Source organism: Esox lucius, chromosome 3 (genome assembly GCF_011004845.1).
Source record: "Esox lucius isolate fEsoLuc1 chromosome 3, fEsoLuc1.pri, whole genome shotgun sequence".
NCBI lineage: Eukaryota > Metazoa > Chordata > Actinopteri > Esociformes > Esocidae > Esox > Esox lucius.
The window spans coordinates 36334468-36358350 of NC_047571.1; the positions used below are offsets into that span (position 1 = coordinate 36334468).

At 41.6% G+C, this 23883-nt stretch overlaps 1 protein-coding gene across 2 annotated transcripts; it reads right to left on the reverse strand.

Moving 5' to 3' along the window:
• Positions 1-8515: 8515 nt before the first annotated feature.
• Positions 8516-22589, reverse strand: clul1 (clusterin-like 1 (retinal)). Of its 2 annotated transcripts, XM_010903905.2 has the most exons (11): positions 22470-22589; positions 20129-20236; positions 16308-16456; positions 15027-15197; positions 14798-14947; positions 13393-13654; positions 13140-13262; positions 12676-12758; positions 11330-11461; positions 10543-10703; positions 8516-8825 (listed from the first exon to the last, which is right to left on the reverse strand). In XM_010903905.2, exons 2-11 carry the CDS (start codon positions 20229-20231, stop codon positions 8810-8812), a joined length of 1350 nt encoding a protein of 449 aa, XP_010902207.1. In that variant the 5' UTR covers positions 20232-20236; positions 22470-22589; the 3' UTR covers positions 8516-8809. The 2 variants fall into 2 exon arrangements, with proteins under 2 accessions (XP_010902207.1, XP_012987173.1); XM_013131719.2 differs by lacking the exon at positions 8516-8825 and having other exon boundaries at positions 10539-10703.
• Positions 22590-23883: the final 1294 nt, after the last annotated feature.

The window sequence follows — 23883 nt, forward strand, 5'->3', positions numbered from 1 at the left end:
GCCGGCGTCTGTCCGCGACCGCCTCATCTACTGGGCGCATACATCTCCCTCCTCCGGTCATCCTGGCATCGGGCCAACAGTGCGCGCCCTGGCCGGTAAGTACTGGTGGCCCACTCTAGCCAAGGACGTGAGGGTATACGTCTCTTCCTGCTCGGTGTGCGCCCAGAGTAAGGCACCCCGGCACCTACCTGTGGGCAAGTTGCACCCCTTGCCCATTCCACAACGACCATGGTCCCACCTTTCTGTGGATTTTTTGACTGATCTCCCCCCTTCCCAGGGCCATACCACCATCCTGGTCGTTGTGGATCGGTTCTCGAAGTCCTGCCGCCTCTTGCCTCTGCCCGGCCTTCCTACTGCCCTACAGACCGCGGAGGCCCTGTTTACACACGTCTTCCGGCACTATGGGGTGCCCGAGGACATCGTGTCTGACCGGGGTCCCCAATTCACGTCCAGGGTGTGGAAAGCTTTTATGCAGCACCTGGGGATCTCGGTCAGCCTGACCTCGGGCTACCATCCCCAGTCTAACGGGCAGGTGGAGCGGGTAAACCAAGAAGTGGGTAGGTTCCTCCGGTCCTACTGCCAGGACCGGCCGGGGGAGTGGGCAGAGTTTCTGCCGTGGGCAGAATATGCACTGAATTCTCTGCACCACTCCTCCACGGGCGTGACGCCATTCCAGTGCGTACTGGGCTACCAGCCGGTCCTGGCGCCCTGGACGCCGAGCCAGACCGGTACCCCTGCGGTGGACGACTGGTTCCGGCGGGCAGCGGGCACATGGGAGGCAGTACAATCCCGCCTCCGGCTCGCTGTCCGCCGTCAAAAGACCTCTGCGGACCGCCACCGCGGGGAGGCCCCGGTGTATCGGCCGGGCGACCGGGTCTGGCTCTCGTCCAGGGACCTGCCCCTCCGCCTGCCCTGCCGGAAGCTGGCCCCGCGGTTTGTGGGGCCCTTTAAAGTCCTGAGGAGAGTCAACGAGGTAACATATCGGTTACGCCTTCCCCCCGACTACCGTATTAATCCCTCGTTCCATGTGTCTCTCCTCAGGCCGGTGGTGGATGGTCCCCTTCAGGGGTGTGAGGTGCGGGAGGTACCCCCTCCCCCTCTGGACATCGAGGGGGCCCCGGCGTACTCTGTCCGCTCCATCATCGACTCGAGGCGCCGGGCGGGGGGCCTCCAGTACCTCGTGGAGTGGGAGGGGTACGGCCCGGAGGAGCGGAGCTGGGTTCCGGTGAAGGACGTCCTGGCTCCCGTCCTTGTCCGCGACTTCCATCAGCGTCGGCCGGATCGCCCTGCTCCGCGCCCCCCGGGTCGGCCCCGGGGCCGGTGTCTGGGGCCGCGCGTCAGAGGGGGGGTACTGTGACAACTGCGACCTCTGCTGGTTCACCTCCCCCTGCAGCGGGCGGGCCCCAGCGGTCGACGTCACCGGCCTTCTGACACCACCGTCTCATCATACATTTCACCTGTGTCTCGTTTAGTGCACCTGTTCCTCATCATCGCTGTTTCCCCCGGTATATATGTTCCCTCTGCTCCCCCTGTCTTTGTGTGTGATTGTCTCTACCTGTGTGTAGAGCTGTGCTATGCTTTGTTAAGCTTAAGCTGTATATGTTCGAGTGGATACTATTAAATATCCTTCCACCACGCCTTCTCCTGCTCCTCCTTGCTCCTCAAACCCCGAAGCCGTGACAACCAGATGGGGGAGGACAACATGTGACTTGTTTGAAACCTAGGACATGTGATAGAACAGAGGGAATGTGTTTCATTGACAAGACAGATGGGCAACAACTTACCACACCCCTTTTTCTATGTAATATATACGGATTGTGCATGTATTGAGTTAGAGTCTCCTCGGACGATTATGTTTGTAAGCGGTTGTCACGTCTCTCTTATTTGCAAAAAACAATATACCAACTGTTAATTTGTGCCAAGAGTATTTCGTCTCTGTACTTCCTTCTTAAAGAGTTCTGATCGATAAAAGTGATATATTGGGACAAATCATATTTTTCCCAGGGTGGCAAATCTGTCCGGAACTGGCAAATGTAAATGACCATCAGGTCTGAGAGTTACTCACCTTTCTTTATCTTTGGTTGATAAAAAAGCATAGTGGCGCCCACAAACGGGTAACATAACTTCTAGATGTTTTACACATTATTTTGACCGGATATCAGCTGTTCCAGGAAATTAGCAGTCGCTAATATCATTAGTTTTTGTGTATTATGTTTATTGTAGAAAAAGTTTCATACATCAGTCATTCACATGGTGTAAGCTTTACTAAAGTGTCAGACATCAGTCATTTATATGGTATCAGCATTATTAAAGTGTCATACATCAGTCATTCATATGGTGTCAGCATTAATAAAGTGTCATACATCAGTCATTCATATGGTGTCAGCATCATAAAAGTGTCATACATAAAAAATGCTGATACCATATGAATGACTTAAGTGTCATACATAAGTCATTAATAGGGTATCAGGATAATTAAAGTGTCATACAGCTGTCATTCATATGGAAGGCATTTGGTTGGTTGGTTTATTTAGTAAGCCCATGAACATTCTACGGAGGAGATGTTAGAAAAGGTATACTTTAGAACCTGAGACTGATATTAATCACAGAAAATGTATATGGCATAGAACCTGAGACTGATATTATCATCATCATCATCATCATCATCATCTTCTTCCGCTTCATCCGGGGCCGGGTCGCGGGGGCAGCAGTCTAAGCAGGGATGCTTTTAAGACTGATATTAATCACAGAAAATGTATATGGCATGTACCACAGTTGATTGTGGTTCCCCAATGTTGTGTTTTGTTTTAAAAGAACAATGGTTATTCCTCAATGTTCTTTAAATCACATCAGAGGGGGGAGAACAATATAACATTCTGAATCTGCACTCCCGCTAGCTTGAACCTTTTGAATCTGCACTCCCGCTAGCTTGAACATTCTGAATCTGCACTCCCACTAGCTTGAACATTCTGAATCTGCACTCCCACTAGCTTGAACATTCTGAATCTGCACTCCCACTAGCTTGAACATTCTGAATCTGCACTCCCACTAGCTTGAATCTGCTCTCTCTCTATGAGACAGTTTTTTTTGCACAGTGATTTACAAACTTATAGTAATTGTAGATATTTGTTGTTACTCTCCTTAAAAATAAGTGGTAAACTGTATTTAGAAGTCAAACATCATATGTATGACACATCATTATAGGAAATCATTATATTATAAGCCATGTAACGTGGCACTAAAATGAATGCATTTACCCCTTGTGTGTTGGGTTAAAACGGTTGCCAGAGACTCAATGTTAGAATGTTCAAACGTCAGACACTCCAGAGCCACTGGTGTGTCTGATGTTAGACACTAATAGCAGGAGGCCTATAAGAGCTCCATTCTGTTTCTGGACAGGATTCACATCACACAGACACACTGACACAATCTAATGAGCTGACCAGTCATCACAACATGCAGCTAAAACCTCTCAGTCCTCCACCTGGATTTGTTCACCAACACATTCTGACAATACAGAAAGTGCAGTAAGGTACTAGTCTAGATAAACTACACTATAGAAAGTACAATAAGGTATTAGTCTAGATAAACACTATAGAAAGTACAATAAGGTACTAGTCTAGATAAACAACACTGTAGAAAGTACAATAAGGTACTAGTATAGATAAACACTATAGAAAGTACAGTACCGTACTAGTATAGATAAACACTATAGAAAGTACAGTAACGTAATAGTATAGATAAACACTATAGAAAGTACAGTAACGTACTTGTATAGATAAATAACACTATAGAAAGTACAATAAGGTACTAGTCTAGATAAACAGTATAGAAAGTACAATAACGTACTAGTCTAGATAAACAAAACTAAGACATTTTAAATTGCACCATCTATGACAATGGCCTGGGTTCTATCATTAAGATTCTTAAACCACAAGTGTCACGCGCCAGACCCATAGAAAACAATTTCCTTAATAAAATTGAGTGATCCACTGTATCAAAAGCTTTTGGCAAGTCAATAAAAAAAAAGAATTTTCATCAAGAGCTTTGACAATATCATTTACAACCAAAGTAGTAGCTGTAATAGTACTGTGGCCGGGTCTGAAACCAGATTGATATTTATTTAGGATCTCACTTTCAGATGAGAAACCTCGAAATGATGTACTCACCAGCGACTACAAAACTTTTGCCAGATAGGATAATATTGAAATTGGCCTATAGTTATCAAGACAACTAGCATCGCCCATGTTATGAATAGGGAGCACATGGGTGGCTTTCCACACTTTCAGGATAATCCCAGTTGATAATGTAAGATTAAAAACATGTGTAAAGGCTTCAGATATTAAAGATATTAAGAGGTTTAAATTAAAGCATTAAAGTTGTGCAAAATAAAATAAAATCGAAAAAGGAAAAGGAGGAGGGAGCTAAGAGGCCAAAATTATACTTGTTTTTTCTGAAAGCACATCCACTGATAGCATTAGCATTCGCGGACCAGCTGAGGACGAGGAGGCTGGCTTGCCACCTGCAGCCAAGATGTTTATCTGACCCAAGCTTCTCACTCTCTTTGTATACAACTCGAACCAACTCCAATACTATGCCGACTACAGAGATAGATGATGAGGATGAAATTACCATGGACATGGCTATGCCACTGTGGTTAGTTGTGGTACCAGTAACTTATGGAGAAGTAGTTGGGCTGTATTAAGAATGCAGTTCTTAGTTCTGGGTATTGGAGCTGTGATGTCATCATTGGGTTTGTATTAGGAACTCAGACATCTTCCTGGGTTCTGTGATAGCAACAACTCAGAAATGTCTATAAAAGTACTGGAGCTTGATGTCATCATTGGGTGTGGTGGCATGGAGTTATAACTACAAACCCGATTCCAAAAAAGTTGGGACACGGTACAATTGTGAATAAAAACAGAATGCAATGATGTGGAAGTTTCAAATTTCAATATTTTATTCAGAATACAACATAGATGACTTATCAAATGTTTAAACTGAGAAAATGTATCACTTTAAGGGATAAATAAGTTGATTTTAAATTACATGGCATCAACACATCTCAAAAAAGTTGGGACAAGGCCATGTTTACCACTGTGTGGCATCCCCTCATCTTTTTATAACAGACTGCAAACGTCTGGGGACTGAGGAGACAAGTTGCTCAAGTTTATGAATAGGAATGTTGTCCCATTCTTGTCTAATAAAGGCTTCTAGTTGCTCAACTGTCTTAGGTCTCCTAACCTTCCTCTTTATGATGCGCCAAATGTTTTCTATGGGTGAAAGATCTGGACTGCAGGCTGACCATTTCAGTACCCGGATCCTTTTTCTATGCAGCCATGACATTATAATTGATGCAGTATGTGGTCTGGCATTGTCATGTTGGAAAATGCAAGGTCTTCCCTGAAAGAGACTCATGCAACCCCATACCATCAGAGAAGCAGACTTCTGAACTGAGCGCTGATAACAACTTGGGTTGTCCTTGTCCTCTTTAGTCCGGATGACATGGCGTCCCAGTTTTCCAAAATTAACTTCAAATTTTTATTTGTCTGACCACAGAAAACTTTTCCACTTTGCCACAGTCCATTTTAAATTATCCTTGGCCCAGAGAAAACGCCTGCGCTTCTAGATCCTGTTTAGATACGTCTTCTTTTTTGACCTATAGAGTTTTAGCCGGCAACGGCAAATGGCACGGTGGATTGTGTTCACCGACAATGTTTTCTGGAAGTATTCCTGAGCCCATGTTATGATTTCCATTACAGTATCATTCCTGTATGTGATGCAGTGCCGTCTGAGGGCCCGAAGATCACGGGCATCCAGTATGGTTTTCCGGCCTTGACCCTTACGCACATAGATTGTTCCTGATTCTCTGAATTTTTGGATGATATTATGCACTGTAGATGATGATAACTTCAAACTCTTTGCAATATTTCTCTGAGAAACTCCTTTCTGATATTGCTCCACTATTTTTCGCTGCAGTGATCCGCAGTGAATTGGTGATCCTCTGCCCATCTTGACTTCTGAGAAACACTGCCACTCTGAGAGGCTCTTTTTATACCCAATCATGTTGCCAATTGACATAATTAGTTGCAAATTGGTCCCCAAGCTGTTCCTTATCTGTACATTTAACTTTTCCGGCCTCTTATTGCTACCTGTCCCAAATTCTTTGGAACGTGTAGCTCTCATGAAATCCAAAATGAGCCAACATTTGGCATGACATTACAAAATGTCTCACTTTCAACATTCGATATGTTATCTATATTCTATTGTGAATTAAATAGTTTATGAGATTTGTAATTTATTCCATCCCTTTTTTACTCACAATTTGTACAATGTCCCAACTTTTTTGGAATCGAGTTTGTACTTTCCTAATTGTATTTACTTTTTTACTGTAAAATCGAGGGTCCAGTGTGTATGGACAGAGGTGCGCGGAAGTGTCAGGATGTGTTTACAGTAAAGATGGTATTCCCCAGTGACTCATTATGGTGGTAATGCTGTGTTTGGGTTGGCCAGTACATTTCTTACCATGGCCCAGGATATTCATTATGATGGTAATGCTGTGTTTGGGTTGGCCAGTACATCTCTTACCATGGCGCAGGATGTTCATTATGATGGTAATCCTGTGTTTGGGTTGGCCAGTACATCTCTTACCATGGCCCAGGATATTCATTATGATGGTAATGCTGTGTTTGGGTTGGCCAGTACATCTCTTACCATGGCCCAGGATATTCATTATGGTGGTAATGCTGTGTTTGGGTTGGCCAGTACATCTCTTACCATGGCCCAGGATATTCATTATGGTGGTAATGCTGTGTTTGGGTTGGCCAGTACATCTCTTACCATGGCCCAGGATATTCATTATGGTGGTAATGCTGTGTTTGGGTTGGCCAGTACATCTCTTACCATGGCCCAGGATATTCATTATGATGGTAATGCTGTGTTTGGGTTGGCCAGTACATCTCTTAACATGGCCCAGGATATTCATTATGATGGTAATGCTGTGTTTGGGTTGGCCAGTACATCTCTTACCATGGCCCAGGATATTCATTATGGTGGTAATGCTGTGTTTGGGTTGGCCAGTACATTTCTTATTGGTGATTCTTCTGGCTCATTCAGAGTAAGGGAAAACTGCCTTTGCATACAATGCTGCTCATTCCTAGAATAAACTTCAAGAGAATCTGAAACTAGATGTCTTGGTTTCTACAAGACAATTTAAAGCAATGCTAAAGGATAACATTGTTGTTGAATGTAAATGTAATTGTTATTTGTAAATTGTAAGTTTCTTTTAATAATTTTTCTGTTTTTAACATGCTATACACAGGGCTCAGCTGGTATAGAGACCATGGTCTCAGTCTGACTGTCTCTGTATAAATAAAGGAAAAGAAGATAGTTATCCGTAGGTCTTCATTTGTTTGTTCTAGCTAATTAGTTGAACATTCAAACAGGAACAAACCTCCAGTACTGCGATAGAGCAAGCCGTTAGAAAATAATAGAAAGTAAAGCCAACAGAATGTAAAAAACATTGGACAGCATTTGCATAATCTCCTAGAAATCTTTGTATTTCAAAAAAAGCCATATTTAAACTATTCAGTGAAATTAAATGTGAATCAAATGTAGTCATTATGGAAATATAGGAAATACAAATATTTTGGTTACCGTGATGGTAGTGACAAGAATTACTCCATATCAGAGACACGCCCCTAAGTTGGTGCATCAAAGGCTCTCTTTTATGGATCTGAACATAAATATTTCTGAGCAAGTAATTTCCTATTCAGCTGCACTTCTCATTCTGAATAATGTGATATATGTTTTCTGATCAATATTTAGAGTAAAATACCATTAAGTGGTGGTGACCAAAGGGAACCACCTGACTATTTATAACAGTGAAAACATCGCCCTCTGCTGGTTCCTGAAGAACAACACCATGTGCAGAGCAGAGATAATACAGGATCCTTGACAATCCACTCAGGTTGAACCCCCCTGGTCAGCTTACTTCCACAGACCCTTGCAGAAGGGTCCCCAGAAAGGCCCTTGGAGAGGGGACCCCAGAAAGACCCTTGCAGAGAGGACCCCACAAAGGCCCTTTGAGAGGGGGCCCCAGAAAGACCCTTGGAGAGGGGACTCCAGAAAGACACTTGGAGAGGGGTCCCCAGAAAGATCCTTGGAGAGGGGGGCCCAGAATGACTCTTGGAGAGGGGGCCCCAAAAAGACACTTGGAGAGGGGGCCCCAGAAAGACCCTTGGAGAGGGGGCCCCAGAAAGATCCTAGGAGAGGGGGCACCAGAACTACAAATCACACTAAATAGATTTTTCTGATCAGTTGAATTTAGTCATAAGTAATATATTAGTTATAAATAAATTATTGAACTGCAGTAATCTTCATATACCTGACATTTAAATTGAAGTCTAACATTTTTTCCTGCTTCTAAGGGCACCCCAGCACCTGTTTGAAAACCTCTCAGGAAGGATAGCTGATGGTATGTTGTTAGGGTTAGTAGTTAAGTAGTTAACAAGGCTTTATTGTTCCCAGTAATATTTATTTTCATCAGATTACTTTTTGCATAGTTCAATGTGTCAAACAAATATCTAGTACTTTAATTCCAGATTGTAGTTGTACAGTTCAAAATATCATGTGACAACCTATAACAGGTACTTCATTCAATTTCATATGTTATGTTTTTCATTATCATACAGTAAGCTGTCTCTACATGAATTACATTTGTTTACAATCTACACATTAAACTTAACAAACAACAAATCTGTCTGATAACAAGGATATAACAGCTGTAAATGGACCTTTTCCTGCATGTTCAGTCATCTTCATATCTGAAAGCAGAAAATAGTTTCAGTCAACACAAGCATGTCCAGTGGAGCTATGGAAGGTTCCTTATTGTGAAATCAGTGTCAGTCACCAGCAAATAACATTATCAATCATTAATCATAATACAGCAAGAGTAACCAATCCTATTATCTCAAGTAATTATATATCATAATGACAAAGAATGTTTGTGTTTAGTTCTTTTATCAAGAATATCTTAAATCAATAAATTATTTTGTATTCCAAGTGCCTCCATATTTTCAGGCATTTCTAACAACCTATATGTACAGACAGATCCCTTGGAAGAACAAAATTAACAGCTATAGACTTGTACACTGATAAGCATACCTTCTCAAAAATTAAACTGTAATTTGAAATCTCTTTGCAATAATGTGCATCTCATCTCTCTCCCATACAATAGGCCTACAATGTGGGCAACACAAAATGTATTAAAGGAATGAAAGCGTACTTGTGAATCCCAAACCAGCTCAGCTGCCCTATACACTTTATTTAAGTACCCTTTTTAATCATTTGTTGGTAATATAGCTCTGAAGTGGCAGCTACATGTTCATTCAGATTAAACAATAATTTGCCTGGAAATAATAGAGGATGATTTGGGATCAACTTTGGTTGTCCATCAGAGGATGATTTCTGATTGAACTGTGGTTGTCCAACAGGCAAGTTAATCCCAGCAAAACATAACCGCAACCTTGGTGATGGGTTATATGCGAGGATAATAATGATGTAGTCATAATAGTAAACTGCTTCCCAAGCCTGAATCATGAAGCTCAGCGGAGCTCAGCCTTCAACTGAACAAATTGCTAGTCGATGCTACATATCAATTTGTAATGAACGGGAGCTGGGTGAGTGACTGTGCTAGGTGTATCATGTCCTTTATCTGGGAGACCTGGTGCTGCCATCTTTGCATCCTATGTTGCCACTTGCTACTAGAGAAAATAATTGTTGCGTAAAGCTACGTTGGTTGCAATAAGGGAAATAGAGTCATGCATTTTTTATTCAAACCTGAAAAAGAACCAGGCAATCCACAGTTATGACAATTAAAAGTGATAACTGAATTAAAAGTGATAACTGTGGTTGTCTTCACTGGAGAGGCTGTGTCCTTGACCACTACACCACGGTGCTATATGTTTGTCAGTGTGGGTATAACGTATTTTGTCACACATTAACATCACGCCAAGTTTGAATATTTCGCTAGAGACCATTAAGCATTGTGTTAGACTGACTAATGTTTCTTATTAAGTTTACCTCCACCACAAATAGCACCTATGAACTGTATGGCTTTTATTAGTAATAGGCCTACTGGTATCTACTAACTTATTACTTGGAATAGTCATAAGAATTGAGCAGTTGCTAGCAAGACTGAAGACACACTTTATACTGCTAAAGCTATTTCATTTCATGGCACAAAAACGTTTGTTTTTCTTTCATTCATGAATGACATTGATACAATAATTATCAATATAGGTGACAATAACTGACTTTTTCAGTAACAATACTATTGTTATTAATGTTAATATAATGTATTAGAAGTAGAAATATTCATTATGATTCTAGTATTACAGGAGTGTATCAAAACAATAATAATAGTGTAAACTTTTGTTTTTTTAACCCAAACAAAAGTTTGATATTCATAGTTATTCCCCTTTAATAGCTCTATATGAGTAGTACAAAAGTGTAGTTGTAGTGTAGTGCTAGAAGTCTTACCTGACCATCTGCTTGTACAAACCCAGGGCCTCCTGAGCAACATGTTGGATGAATGAAGGGTCCTGCAACTTCAGTTCAGCTGGGACACTCAGGAGGAAAGGAGGAGAGTCCAGGATGTTGACCTCCACTTTGGTGTCTCCAGCACCACCCTCTGAGAGCACCTGGTGGTTAGACAGGAGTTAGTTAGCCTAAAGGAGTTAGTTAAACTAGAAGATACATGGCCTAAAGATGAGTTAAACTAGAAGACACATGGCCTGAAGAGGAGTTAGTTAAACTAGAGGACCAATGGCCTGTAGAGGAGTTAGTTAGCCTGGAGGACCAATGGCCTGAAGAGGAGTTAGTTAGCCTAGAGGACCAATGGCCTGAAGAGGAGTTAGTTAGCCTAAAGGAGTTAGTTAAACTAGAAGATACATGGCCTAAAGATGAGTTAAACTAGTAGACACATGGCCTGAAGAGGAGTTAGTTAAACTAGAGGACCAATGGCCTGAAGAGGAGTTAGTTAGCCTAGAGGACCAATGGCCTGAAGAGGAGTTAGTTAGCCTAGAGGAAAGATAAATCATGCAGAATAACGACATAAACTTGAGTAGCAGAGACATAACAGTAACACCCAATAAAACCTGTATAGAAACATTAACTTAACTGTACTAACCACAGCTGGAAACGTCAACAATACTGAACTGACCCTACCAGTCTGTCTGTGTTTTTACCTGTCTGTCTGTTTTTTTTTACCTGTCTGTCTGTGTTTTTACCAGTCTGTCAGTTTTTTACCTGTCTGTCTGTTTTTTACCTGTCTGATGCGGAACACATTATCAAATGTGTTGTTGTTGTTGTTGTTGACCGTCACCCAGCTGAAGTCAGAAGCCATGTTGCTGAGCCAGCTCACAGTCTGGTCTGCATGCTGCTGTACAATGCCCAGGACCTGCAGGGATGGGGACTGTGTTACTATACTGTGTTATATTGTATAATTATGTTATACTGTTATGCTATGTATGCTCTGCATGTTATGTAATGTAAAGTGTGACAGTCCCAGGTCAGGACGTTGGACCCAGCAGTCTTTCCCCTGTGACATCACCCTTCCCCCGTGACCTCCCCCTTCCCCGTGACCTCCCCCTTCCCCGTGACCTTGCCCTTCCCCTTGACCTCAACTTTCCCCGTGACCTTGCCCTTCCCCTTGACCTCAACTTTCCCTGTGACATCACCCTTCCCCCGTGACCTCCCCCTTCCCCGTGACCTCCCCCTTCCCCGTGACCTTGCCCTTCCCCTTGACCTCAACTTTCCCCGTGACCTTGCCCTTCCCCGTGACCTCAACTTTCCCCTTGACCTTGCCCATCCCCTGTGACCTCGCTCTTCCCTGTGACCTTGCCCTTCCCTGTGACCTCAGCTTTCCCCTTGACCTCACCCTTCCCCTGTGATCTTGCCCTTCCCCTGACCTCACCCGTCCCCGTGACCTCGCCGTTCCCTATGACCTCATTCTTCTGGTGAGCTTGCCCTTCCCCAACCTGTGAGTTTGGGGTGTCCAGAGGTAAGTGGGACACTCTCTCCCTGTGCTCTATTAGAATGATATGTTGGGAAGAAGACGAATGAATGAGACCTCTAACAAAAGGAGCATCAATTAACATTGATATGGTCTTTATCCTACTGCAGTAAATACCTATTCTGGTTTTGTCCTACTCAGTTGTAGAAAAGTGATAATACTTCATAAACCTTTTCTCATTCAGGTCAGCTGTGACCCATATATTTTTTTGTTAAATCAAAATTTTTGTTGTACAAACCAAATTGACTCTGTGATGGACTATGAATTATGTGATGGACAGCACCCCCTTTTAAAGGAGTCATAAAAAGTCTAAAATAAAGGCCACAGAAATGCAATTTGCTACACACACTATTTTAATTCCACCATTATCTGACCTTAAAAGGCCTTTCACATATGCTGTGTTATGCTACTGTGTGGTATGTTATGCAATGTTATGTTATGCTGTGCTGTGTTATGTTGTGCAATCTTATGTTTTGTTATGTTATGCAACTGTATAGTATGCTTTGAAATGCTTTTTTGTTATTTTGTGTTATATATCATTATGGTGTTAAGTTATGCATGTTATCTTATATTTTACTGTTTGATATTCTCCATGGTACCTCGTCATACTCCTCCTTTGACACTTGTAGCAGCTGAGCCACCTCATCCATCTCCAGATGCAGGTCCCGAACACTGGGGCAATCTGACACAGTAGACAGGAGACACTCTCAATGCATGGGGGCGTGCTTGTGTGTATGTATGGTTCAGGTCAGGAGACACTCTCAATGAGTGGGGGCGTGCTTGTGTGTATGTATGGTTCAGGTCAGGAGACACTCTCAATGAGTGGGGGCGTGCTTGTGTGTATGTATGGTTCAGGTCAGGAGACACTCTCAATGAGTGGGGGCGTGCTTGTGTGTATATATGGTTCAGGTCAGGAGACACTCTCAATGCGATTAGGATTAGGCATAAAGGTTAGGTTATTCATGTTAAGGTTAGTATTTAGGTAAGGGTTAGGAAACATGGATTTGTGGGTTAGGGTTCATGTTCTCATAAGTATAGAACCACAAGGGTTTGTGTTTGCTACCTGTGAGCAGCGCCCCCTGGCAGGACTGACAATGATTCTGCAGTTGCCAGCACTCAGAGGTCTGTCTTCTCAGCTCCCGACACAACTTCCTGTTCTGCAGGAACCGAGGTAGCAGCTCCCGCTCTAGGCAGGAAACACAATCCCACTATTATAGTTAAAACAGTTTTTAAAATATCTGCACAGGAAACAATATCACAGGAAACAATATCATTAATATAGTTAAAACCTTCCCTAACGTATAACCTTGTTTTACCTGTCTTCTCCTCAGCAGTCCCATTCAGGTCATCAAACACTTGGGTTACTACGGCTCCAAACTCCTCCATGATGCTCTTTCCAAAGTCAAAGAAGGAATCCAACACATCCTCGAGCCCCACACCATGGATGAAGCCTGAGTCTGCCTCTGGGGAGAAAGGGTCCTGGCTGACCTGCTCGCCCCAGGCCTTTTGCAGAACCTGTTCCAGCTTCCCTTTTATCTTGTCAATCAGCACCATTTTGCGCTCAAACAGGTTGCCCACCTCAGAACAGAGAGAACAGGAGAACTGATATTACCTCACTAGTCAACTGATGAATCTTAACTAGTCAACTGATGTTTCTTAACCAGTCATCAGATGTTAGCTCACAAGTCAACTGATTAAACCTAACTAGTCAACTGATGTTTCTTAACTAGTCATCAAATGTTAGCTCACTAGTCAACTGATGAAACCTTAATTATAGACAACTGATGAATCTTAACTAGTCAACTAATGAATCTTAACCAGTCAACTGATGTTTCTTAACTAGTCAACTGATGTTTCATAACTTGTCATCAGATGTTAGCTCACTAGTCAACTGATGAAACCTAACTAGACAACTGACATTACCTCATTAATCAATTCACACTACTTCTTTCTCAATCTCAACTGATGCCACCTTGCTCTCCAACAAAGACAAACAAGGGTAAACGGAAATTGACAACAACAGATCTTTCACTTCCGACATGGTGTGACGCACAGATCTGGCTCACATCTCTGTGTGGGTGAGTGTGGGTGCATTGGCCGTGGAAAACCAGGGCTTGGAGAGTGTGCACTAGGAGAGCACGCTGGGAGAGCGTTTGTGGGATGAACTCGGTGTCCAAACGGAAAGTTCAAGTGGCAGCTGGGAGGGATAGCCCCATCCTTCCCCACCTGCCTCTCATAGGGACAGCCCCATCCATCCTCACCTGCCTCTCATAGGGACAGCCCCATCCATCCTCACCTGCCTCTCATAAGGACAGCCCCATCCTTCCTCACCTGCCTCTCATAAGGACAGCCCCATCCATCCTCACCTGCCTCTCATAAGGACAGCCCCATCCATCCTCACCTGCCTCTCATAGGGACAGCCCCATCCATCCTCACCTGCCCCTCATAAGGACAGCCCCTTCTTTCCTCACCTGCCCCTCATAAGGGTGATAAGAGATGCCTTATAAGGAAAAAGAGAAATAAGAAGGATGTCCTAACCCTAACCACCCATAGGAAGAATAGTGAAAGAATGTATGTGTTTCTCTTGTTTCTACAGACTGTGAGTGGAGACACTGGAGCCCCAAAGACAGCTAAGCCTGCCAACCCAGAGACACTGTGTGTCTTAGTTTGTGCCAAACTCACCAACTCAGAGACACTGACAATGATGGATTTACCCAGTACCTTTGCGATGAGACGGTTGAAAGAGTCTTCTATACGGACTACATCAAGGTCAGAGTTATCAGCACTTTGATTCACCAACACATCTCCATCTAATGGGCGCTGGTCCTGTGGGCCAAGCCGGGACGATACTCTGCGGAAGAAGTTCTCCACCTGGCAAGAGGGTGGTCAGTTTGATTATTGTGTTTGTGTGTGTGTGTATGTAAGCATTTATGTGCATGCATTTGTGTACCTTGGTGTGGAAGGAGCTGAATCCCCGTCTGCAGGTGGAGGTGTAGAAAGACTTGCAGGCATCCTCCAAACATGGGCGACATGCCTCCCACTCCTCCTTCAGTGACTCCTGGCATTGATGCTCTGCCTCCTCCAGCTTTAGTGCCACCTCCTGGGTTAGCAGGGCTGCATCCTAGTGGATAACAATACCATAATAGAATCCTATAGCTTTAGCTTTGCTACCTGGGCGGTATCCTAATGGACAACACCATTACTATAATCATGAAGATGTTTAGAGGACTCTAGTGCTGTGTGGAAAGAACTCTAACCCTTATGATGCACTAAGTCACTACCCAACTCTGAAGGTTGGCCAGGTTGGCCATATCCGTAAAAAGAAGCTGGATATGTACTGTATATCAAACCCATTAATCCAGAAGATATAAAATGCCTGTTCTATTCCCACAAAGGGACACCAATTTTGTTTAACTTTTCACATGCATTTAGTTATAGTTTGGACAATCAAATACATGGTTTATGCTATACAGTGTTTTTTCAGTCAGACAAGTGGTTTGTGTTCACTACGCATTTCTCTACACATCGCTGTCTGTCCTCTTTATTTGTGGATTTCATTTTCTTTGGTTAAACAGGTCATTGCTTGAGCATTTCCTGTCCTGTGCACAAATTTAGAAGCACTGGGAACCCTAATCATCTCGAACTCTAAAACCTGAACTAATAAGCACTGGGAATTTTAATCATCTTGAACCTTAAACCACATTCTAAGATGCACTGGGAACCCTAATCATCATGACACCTAAACACTGAACTAATAAGTACTGGGAACCCTAATAGTCATGAACACTAAACCCAATACTTAGAAACACTGGGAACTCTAATCATCTTGAACCTTAAACACTAAACTAAGAATCACTGGGAAACCCAATCATCTTCAACACTAAACCCTAAACTAAGAAGTAATGGGGACTGTAATCATCTTGAACCCTAAACTAATAAGCACTGGGAACTCTAATCATCTTGAACCCTAAACTAATAAGCACTGGGAACTCTAATCATCTTGAACCTTAAACCACATTCTAAGATGCACTGGGAACCCTAATCATCATGACCCCTAAACACTGAACTAATAAGTACTGGGAACCCTAATAGTCATGAACACTAAACCCAATATTTATAAACACTGGGAACTCTAATCATCTTGAACCTTAAACCCTAAACTAAGAAGTAATGAGGACTCTAATCATCTTGAACCCTAAACTAAGAGTCCCTATAGTGTGTTGATATGTACCTTCTTCTTGTCACTGCTGTGTCGGAGAGACTTCATGAGGTGTTCATGTTTCTCCACATTCTTCACCAGAACCTCCTTCATCTGTTTAACTCCATACACAGCTTTGCGCACCTCTTCACCCACAAGCTTCTCACCAATATCAGACAGCTCTGAGAGACAAAGTACAATGTTAGGATATGTTTGGTAGGAGAGACAGAGAGAAAGTACAATGTGAGGACAGGTTTGTTTGGAGAGGCAGAGAGAAAGTACAATTACAGCTTTTTAATATGGATCCCCTTCTTTTTCAAGGGACCAAAGGTAATTGGACAATTGACTTAAAAACGGTTTCATGGACAGGTGTGGGCTGTTCCTTCATTATTTCTTCATCAATAAAGCAGGTAAAAGATCGGGAGTTGATTCCAGGTGTGACATTCACATTTGGAAGCTGTTGCTGTGAACCCATAACATGTGGTCAAAGGAGCTCTCAATGCAAGTGAAACAGGCCATCCTTAGGCTGCAAAAAGAATCCATCAGTGAGATAGGAGGAACATGAGGAGTGGCCAAATCAACAGTTCGGTACAGTCTGAGAAAAAAAAGAAACCACTGGTGCGCTCTGCAACACAAAGTTGCAAACCATTCATAAGTGTCAAGAATATAAAAGGCCAGATTAGATTTAGCCAAAAAACATCTAAAAAAGCCAGCCCAGTTCTGGAACAGCATTCTTTGGACAAATGAAAGTAAGATCAAACTGTACCTAAATGATTGGAAGAAAAAGTATGGAGAAGGCTTGGAATGGCTCATTATCCAAAGGATACTACATCATCTGTAAAACACGGTGGAGGCAGTGTGATGGCATGGGCATGCATGGTTTCCAGTGACACTGGGTCACTAGTGATTATTGATGAAGTGACAAAAGATGGAAGCAGACAGATTAATCCTGAAGTGTATAGGGATATATTATCTGTTCAGATTCAGCCAAATTCAGCAAAGTAGATTGGATGGCGCTTCACTTTATAGTGTGGACAATGAACTAAACATATTGTGAAAACATCCAAGGAGTTGTTTAAGGCAGAGAAGTGGAATATTCTGAAATGGTTGAGTCAATCACTTGATCTCAACCCGATTAAGCATGCATTTCACTTGCTAAGAAGAAACTTAAGGCAGAAAGACCCACGAACAAACATCAACTGAAGACAGCTGCAGTAAAAACCTGGCAAAGCATCACAAAGGAGGTGTCATGTTTTACCTTTGTGTGTTTACCTGTCTAGTTGTTGTATTTCTTGGTCAGGTGCAACATATAGGGGCGTGAGTAACTAGAGGGTGGAACTGCCCACTGGGACACAAAACAGTTTCCAACCACACCACACAGATTTTTGTGTATTACTGAAGATAACATGAAAGACTGTGTAAATGAAGTCCGATTATGGCTCGGCATTGAAGGATGTTTGCGTTGGAAATCATGCAAGCTATACCAAGGGCTTGTAAGTGGCAATTGATTTTGGATATTTTAAGAATTAGCCACTATATTTGGTTGGAAACCGCATGTATGTTTGAATTTCACGCACCAGTCATTTGTTTAAGTTTTTTTGGAGCGCAAAGCAAAGGACACATATGTAAGGCATTTCCTGCTCACCTGAAAGAGGAGCTTCAAATGTGGAAAGGTGTTAACGAAATGGTTTGGAGAGTGTTTTTTGGACTGCGGCAGCAGTTCGGGTATTAGTTATAACAATATTAGGAAACAAGTTAACAAATCAAATTTGCTGAAACACTATAGATGTCTATTTGAATTATGTTATGGCGCTTGTTGCTTACAAAATGACTCATGAACAGGAGGGTGTAGACGCTGAACAAAAACTAATGAAATGAATCGGATCTCAGAGAAGAAAGCTTGGGGCTTTCAGCTCAAGTGCAGCAACCAAACACACACTTATTAATTAATGCGTTTATTAATGCGATTAATGCATATCTCCAATCTATGAGGACCAGGCCTCCAAGAACTCTAGAATGATTTAATGCATCTCTATTGGAAAATACACCAGTGGAGCCTTGTAAGGTGAAGCAAGTCACAAGGCCAAAGCAGCTATTGACAACGATACCATTAGATGGATATTACAGTACCAAAGATCAGACAGATAAGAGGACATTTACAAGCATTTTACAAAGACAAACTGAAGTCACATAATGTTTTATGAATCAGTGACGAAGTTCTTTACTTCTTGTCAGAGAGATACCAGTGTTCACTGGATTTTGGAGATGAAATGTCAATCACTACTGCGTATATAAAAAAAAGCATTAGCATTAGCAACTGGTCTTGCCTGAAACCTGAGGACATGAAGGCTTTGAATGCTTACACAAAATTCTTGAGAGGATATCTCAATGTCCTACAAAATATGAACTACATGGTGGAAATGAACATTCCATCAAACATGAGATTCATCATTTCAGAATTACCATTTAAGCTTTGAGACTGATGGTGAGCTGATGCATGTGACATACAAGAGAGAACTATCGTCTTCAAGTAAAGATAGTAGAATTCGAGGCTCAGCTTCAGACGCAAATCAGGCAAGGATTATGTTAGTGTAGAAACAGCAAAAACAGAATCTGTGCCACCAGGAAGAAACAATAGTGTTGTTTGCCCCCTGGCATAGCTCCTGCAGCCAGGCAAGAACTTTCTCTTGGTCACTGGGAAGAAATGCCGCCGACCAGTTAAACCTGTGTCACTGCTAAACCCGACAGAAATTTAACTGGTTTTCCCCACTGGAGCAATCTTTGGAGGGGAATGATTGGCAGGCATTTTCTACCGATGGCCCGGAAAGTATTAGACTAAAGAATCAGCTGGCGATCGTACACTGTTTACCCGGGGGCAGAGCCACCGACATAGCCGCAAATCTGGGGTTGGTGCTAGCAAAGTCTAAAACTGGAGAGTATAGAGATATTGTTATTCACGTTGGCACCAACGACGTTAGGATGAAACAGTCAGAGGTTATGAAGCAGAACATAGCATCAGCGTGTAAACTAGCTAGAAAGATGTCGGCATCGAGTAATTGTCTCTGGCCCCCTCCCAGATAGGGGTGGTGACGAGCTCCACAGCAGACTTGCGCAACTCAATCGCTAGTTGAAAACAGAGTTCTGCCCATTACAGGAGGTAGAGTTTGTAGATAACTGGCTCTATTTTTGGGACTATCGCAGAAATAGGACCAAGCCTGATGCAATAAAATGCTAATTAATTATAAAAAATCCTACAATGTGAATTTCTGGATTTTCTTTTAGATTTTGTCTCTCACAGTTGAAGTGTACCTATGATAAAAATTACAGATCTCTACGTGCTTTGTAAGTAGGTAAACCTGCAAAATCGGCAGTGTATAAAATACTTGTTTTCCCCACTGTACATGCTCAAATAAGATATATAAGTCTTCAATTTGCAGCGGTCTCTTCATTTTAACTGTTCTGTTCCTCACTCCAAACCTTCCTTTTTTGATTATTTTGGAAAGGAACGAAAAAAGTGGTCTCTTAATTTATTTCTGTAGCTGTATTTTGAGATACTGGATTTTTGATTTCCATGAACTGTAAGACATAATCAACAAGATTGAAAAAAAAGGCTTGAAATATTTCACTTTATGTGTAAGAAAATCTAGAATATATGAAGGTGTCACTTTTTGATATGAATAATGGCATTTTTTCCCTCGATATTGTAATTGTTTTAGATGCCCCTGTATGTCTGTGTGTGTCTATGTGTTTGTTTTTATGTGTGTGTGTGTGTGTGTGTATGTCTCTGTGTACGTATGTCTATGTGTCTGTGTGAGAAAGTGTTTCTGTTCATTGTATGTAAATGTTTTACTCACGCTTAAGGGTGTCCTCTGAGATGTCAGTGGTCGGGTCTTCTGAAGCACAGAGCGTGACCCCCAGTGACATCATCAAAACAAGCCAGACAGTCAGAAACCTCATCTTTTCTGTTTATAGGAAGACAAATGACAATCCAAATGGAGGCAAATTACATAAAAAATATGTTTAAAATGTTTTCTGTAAGCCAAAGGTCAACAACAAATAATGACACTGGTCTTCTATAAAAACATTTCACACAGAACACACACAGAGTGGTGTAATATGCTATTCTCTTGTCAGTTAAAACAATTTGAAATTGAGTTTGAGTCAAAATCAATATTTCAGAAAGACTGTTATGCAACAAGGCAGATTGAGTGACACTACCATTCAAAAGTTTGGGTTCACTTAAAACTTTTCTTGTCCTTGTTTTTGATTGATCAGAAATACAGTGTAGCCTTTTTAATGTTGCAAATGACAATTGTAGTGGGATACGTCAGATTTTTTATGAAATATCTACATAAGTATACAGAGGCCAAATATCAGCAACCATCTATCCTGTGTTCCAATGGCTGATTGTGTTTGCTAATCCAAGTTTATAATTTAAAACGCTTCTGTATGATAGTAGACAACGGGAATTGAGTTCAGTTTAGATTACTAGTTTATTCAAAATGAATTAGAATTCTAGTTTTGTTATTATTTGCATTAACATTACTAAAATTTTTTTAGACAATTATTTATTTATTTATTTAAAGTTATTAGTTGAAGTTTAATTTAATTTCTAAATAAAATTTTAAGTATTAATTTAGGTTGTTAAGTTTCAATCAGGAACAGAAAAGTCAAAATGTCTGTTCACTGACAGCTCAGCAGGACTTGGCGTCCAACTGCTAGAACAGTGCGAAGTACCTAGGGTGGCCCTAAGGACGGAAAACTAGATAGAAAATGCAGGTGATGTTCAGTGCCTTATAGCTTGCAAAAGTCACTCAAGTACAGAGACTAAATACACCAAATACTAAATCCACTGAGCAAAATAATTTGAAAGATGTCTTCTCCACGTTTTTTTTGAGAAATATTTTTTTCAATGTTTTTTTTAACATCCTTTGCTCAGAGTGAAAACTTTCTCCAGCACGAGTAGCTTGAACTGATATTCATGAGCTAGTAAGATCTGAGGTACACTACCGGTCAAAGGTTTTAGATTTTTCTTTCCAGAATTGACAATCATGAGCTAGTAAGATTTAAGGTATTAGTAAGATCTGAGGTATTAGTAAGACCTAAGGTATTAGTAAGATCTGAGGTACTTCACGCTGTATTATTACTTGTATTGTTTTGCTGACAGTAAGTTTTAAACCAAACTATCTACATCCCTAACCATAACCATAGCCACCATCTCCATCCCTAACTGTAACCTTAGCCACCATCTCCAACCCTAAGTATTAACTTAGCCACCAACTCCATCCCTAACTATAACCTTAGCCAACATCTCCATTCCTTACTATAACCTTAGCCACCATCTCCATCCTTAACTATATCCTTAGCCACCATTTCCAACCCTAACTATAATCTTAGCCGCCATCTCCATCCCTAAATATAACCTTAGCCACCATCACCATCTCCAACTCTAACTATTAACTTAGCCACCAACTCCATCCCTAACTATAACCTTAGCCACCATCTCCATCCTTAACTATATCCTTAGCCAGCATCTCCAACCCTAACTATTAACTTAGCCACCAACTCCATCCCTAACTATAACCTTAGCCGCATTCTCTAAGCCTAATTATAACCTTAGCCACCATCTCCAACCCTAACTATTAACTTAGCCACCAACTCCATCCCTAACTATTAACTTAGCCACCAACTCCATCCCTAACTATAACCTTAGCCACATTCTCTAAGCCTAATTATAACCTTAGCCACCATCTCCAACCCTTACAATAAGCTTAACAAGTCTGTAATTTTACGGTGTTTTCAGCACCATAACAGGATTACTTTCTGGATTAACTGAGATTAATCCAGTTGTGTTTGACAACAACATGCAATGGCCTAAAAGACAACTAACCTACACCTATCTGGTCCGAAGGAAAACCAAGCTAAATATATCAGGTCCAAAGGACAAACCATGCTAAATCTATCTGGTTCGAAGGACAACCACACTTTATTCAACTGGTCCAAAGGACAACCATGCTAAATTTAACTGGTCCAAAAGACAACCACAATAAATATAACTGGTCCAAAAAACAACCAAACTAAATCTAATGGGTCCAAAGTTAAACTAATTCACATTCTTAAATCCACTGATACAAATATTGACTAAGACAGATAGAAAGACCTGGTATAAACTGAATACAATGAAGGTCTACTCACAGTTTATTGTCCTTAGCTGTGATCAATTTGTCTGATGAACAGTTCTAGTCTATTGTCGGTTGTGCATTCACTGTAAAGTGGATCTGTAGCTGCCCTGTTCTATTTGTTCCAGACTGGTTGTAATCCTATTAGTGTCTTTACCTCCTCATGTTCTGTTCGTCACAGCAAATCCACAACAGTCAACACAACCCACTGAGACAGTTTTCTATTAGTAAACACAGGTAGTCCATACAACTAGCTTGTGATGGAACTGGATTTTAACCCATTCTATAGATGATTCCAAACACTCAAAGGATTAATGTACATTTAAGGTAGCAAGAGCAAGGAGATATGCAGAGAGGTAGAAGAAAAAGACAGAAATTTCCATTCTATGACTAGATCACAGTTATAATGAAAATGAGAGTTGAGGGGGTTTAGTGATTAAGAGGGTCTTTAACAACCACCTAGCCCAGTATGTTATCAGTGGACACATTCCAATCTATGCCTTAGTTATCTTTCTGTTCTCGGTCATTTTGTTCTCTGTGTTCCCCCTTATTTTTTGTCCTCCATGTTATTTTTGTTATCTTTCTGTTCTCAATATCTCTCAGTTCTTTTGTTATATTGTTTTCTTATATGTTCTCTCTGTTATTTGTGTGTTCTTAATATTCTTTGTGTTCTTTATGCCTGTGAGATTATGGGCATGAAAAGTATTTGAATTAGGCTTGATACAACGATAGTACTATTGATAGTAATGAATGAAAACTGTAAGAAGGACCATACATTGGACATGTGATGCCCATTACTGATGGGCCCCACACATCCTGTCTACACACCCTGTCCATGTCTGAGACGGGTTCTAACAGTTTGTGCAGAAATTCTTTGGTTATGCAAACCGATTTTGGCAGCAGCTGTCTGGGTGGCTGGTCTCTGACGATCTTGGAGATGAAGATGCTGGATGTGGAGGTCCTGGGCTGGTGTGGTTACACGTGGTCTGTGGTTGTGAGGCTGTTTGGATGTACTGCCAAATTCTCTGAAACGCCTTTGGAGACGGCTTATGGTAGAGGAATGAACATTAAATTCACGAGCAACTGGTGGACATTCCTGCAGCCAGCATGCCAATTACACGCTCCCTCAAAACTTGCAACATCTGTGGCATTGTGCTGTGTGATGGAACTGCAAATTTTAGGGTGGCCTTTTATTGTGGCCAGCCTAAGGCACACCTGTGTAATAATCATGCTGTCTAATCAGCATATTGATATGCCACACCTATCAGGTGGATGGATTATCTCAGCAAAGGAGAAGTGCTCACTAACACAGATTTAGACAGATTTGTGAACAATATTTGAGAGAAATAGGCCTTTTGCGTACCTAAAGAATGTCTTAGATCTTTGAGTTCAGCTCATGATAAATGGGGGCAAAAAGTGATGCATTTATA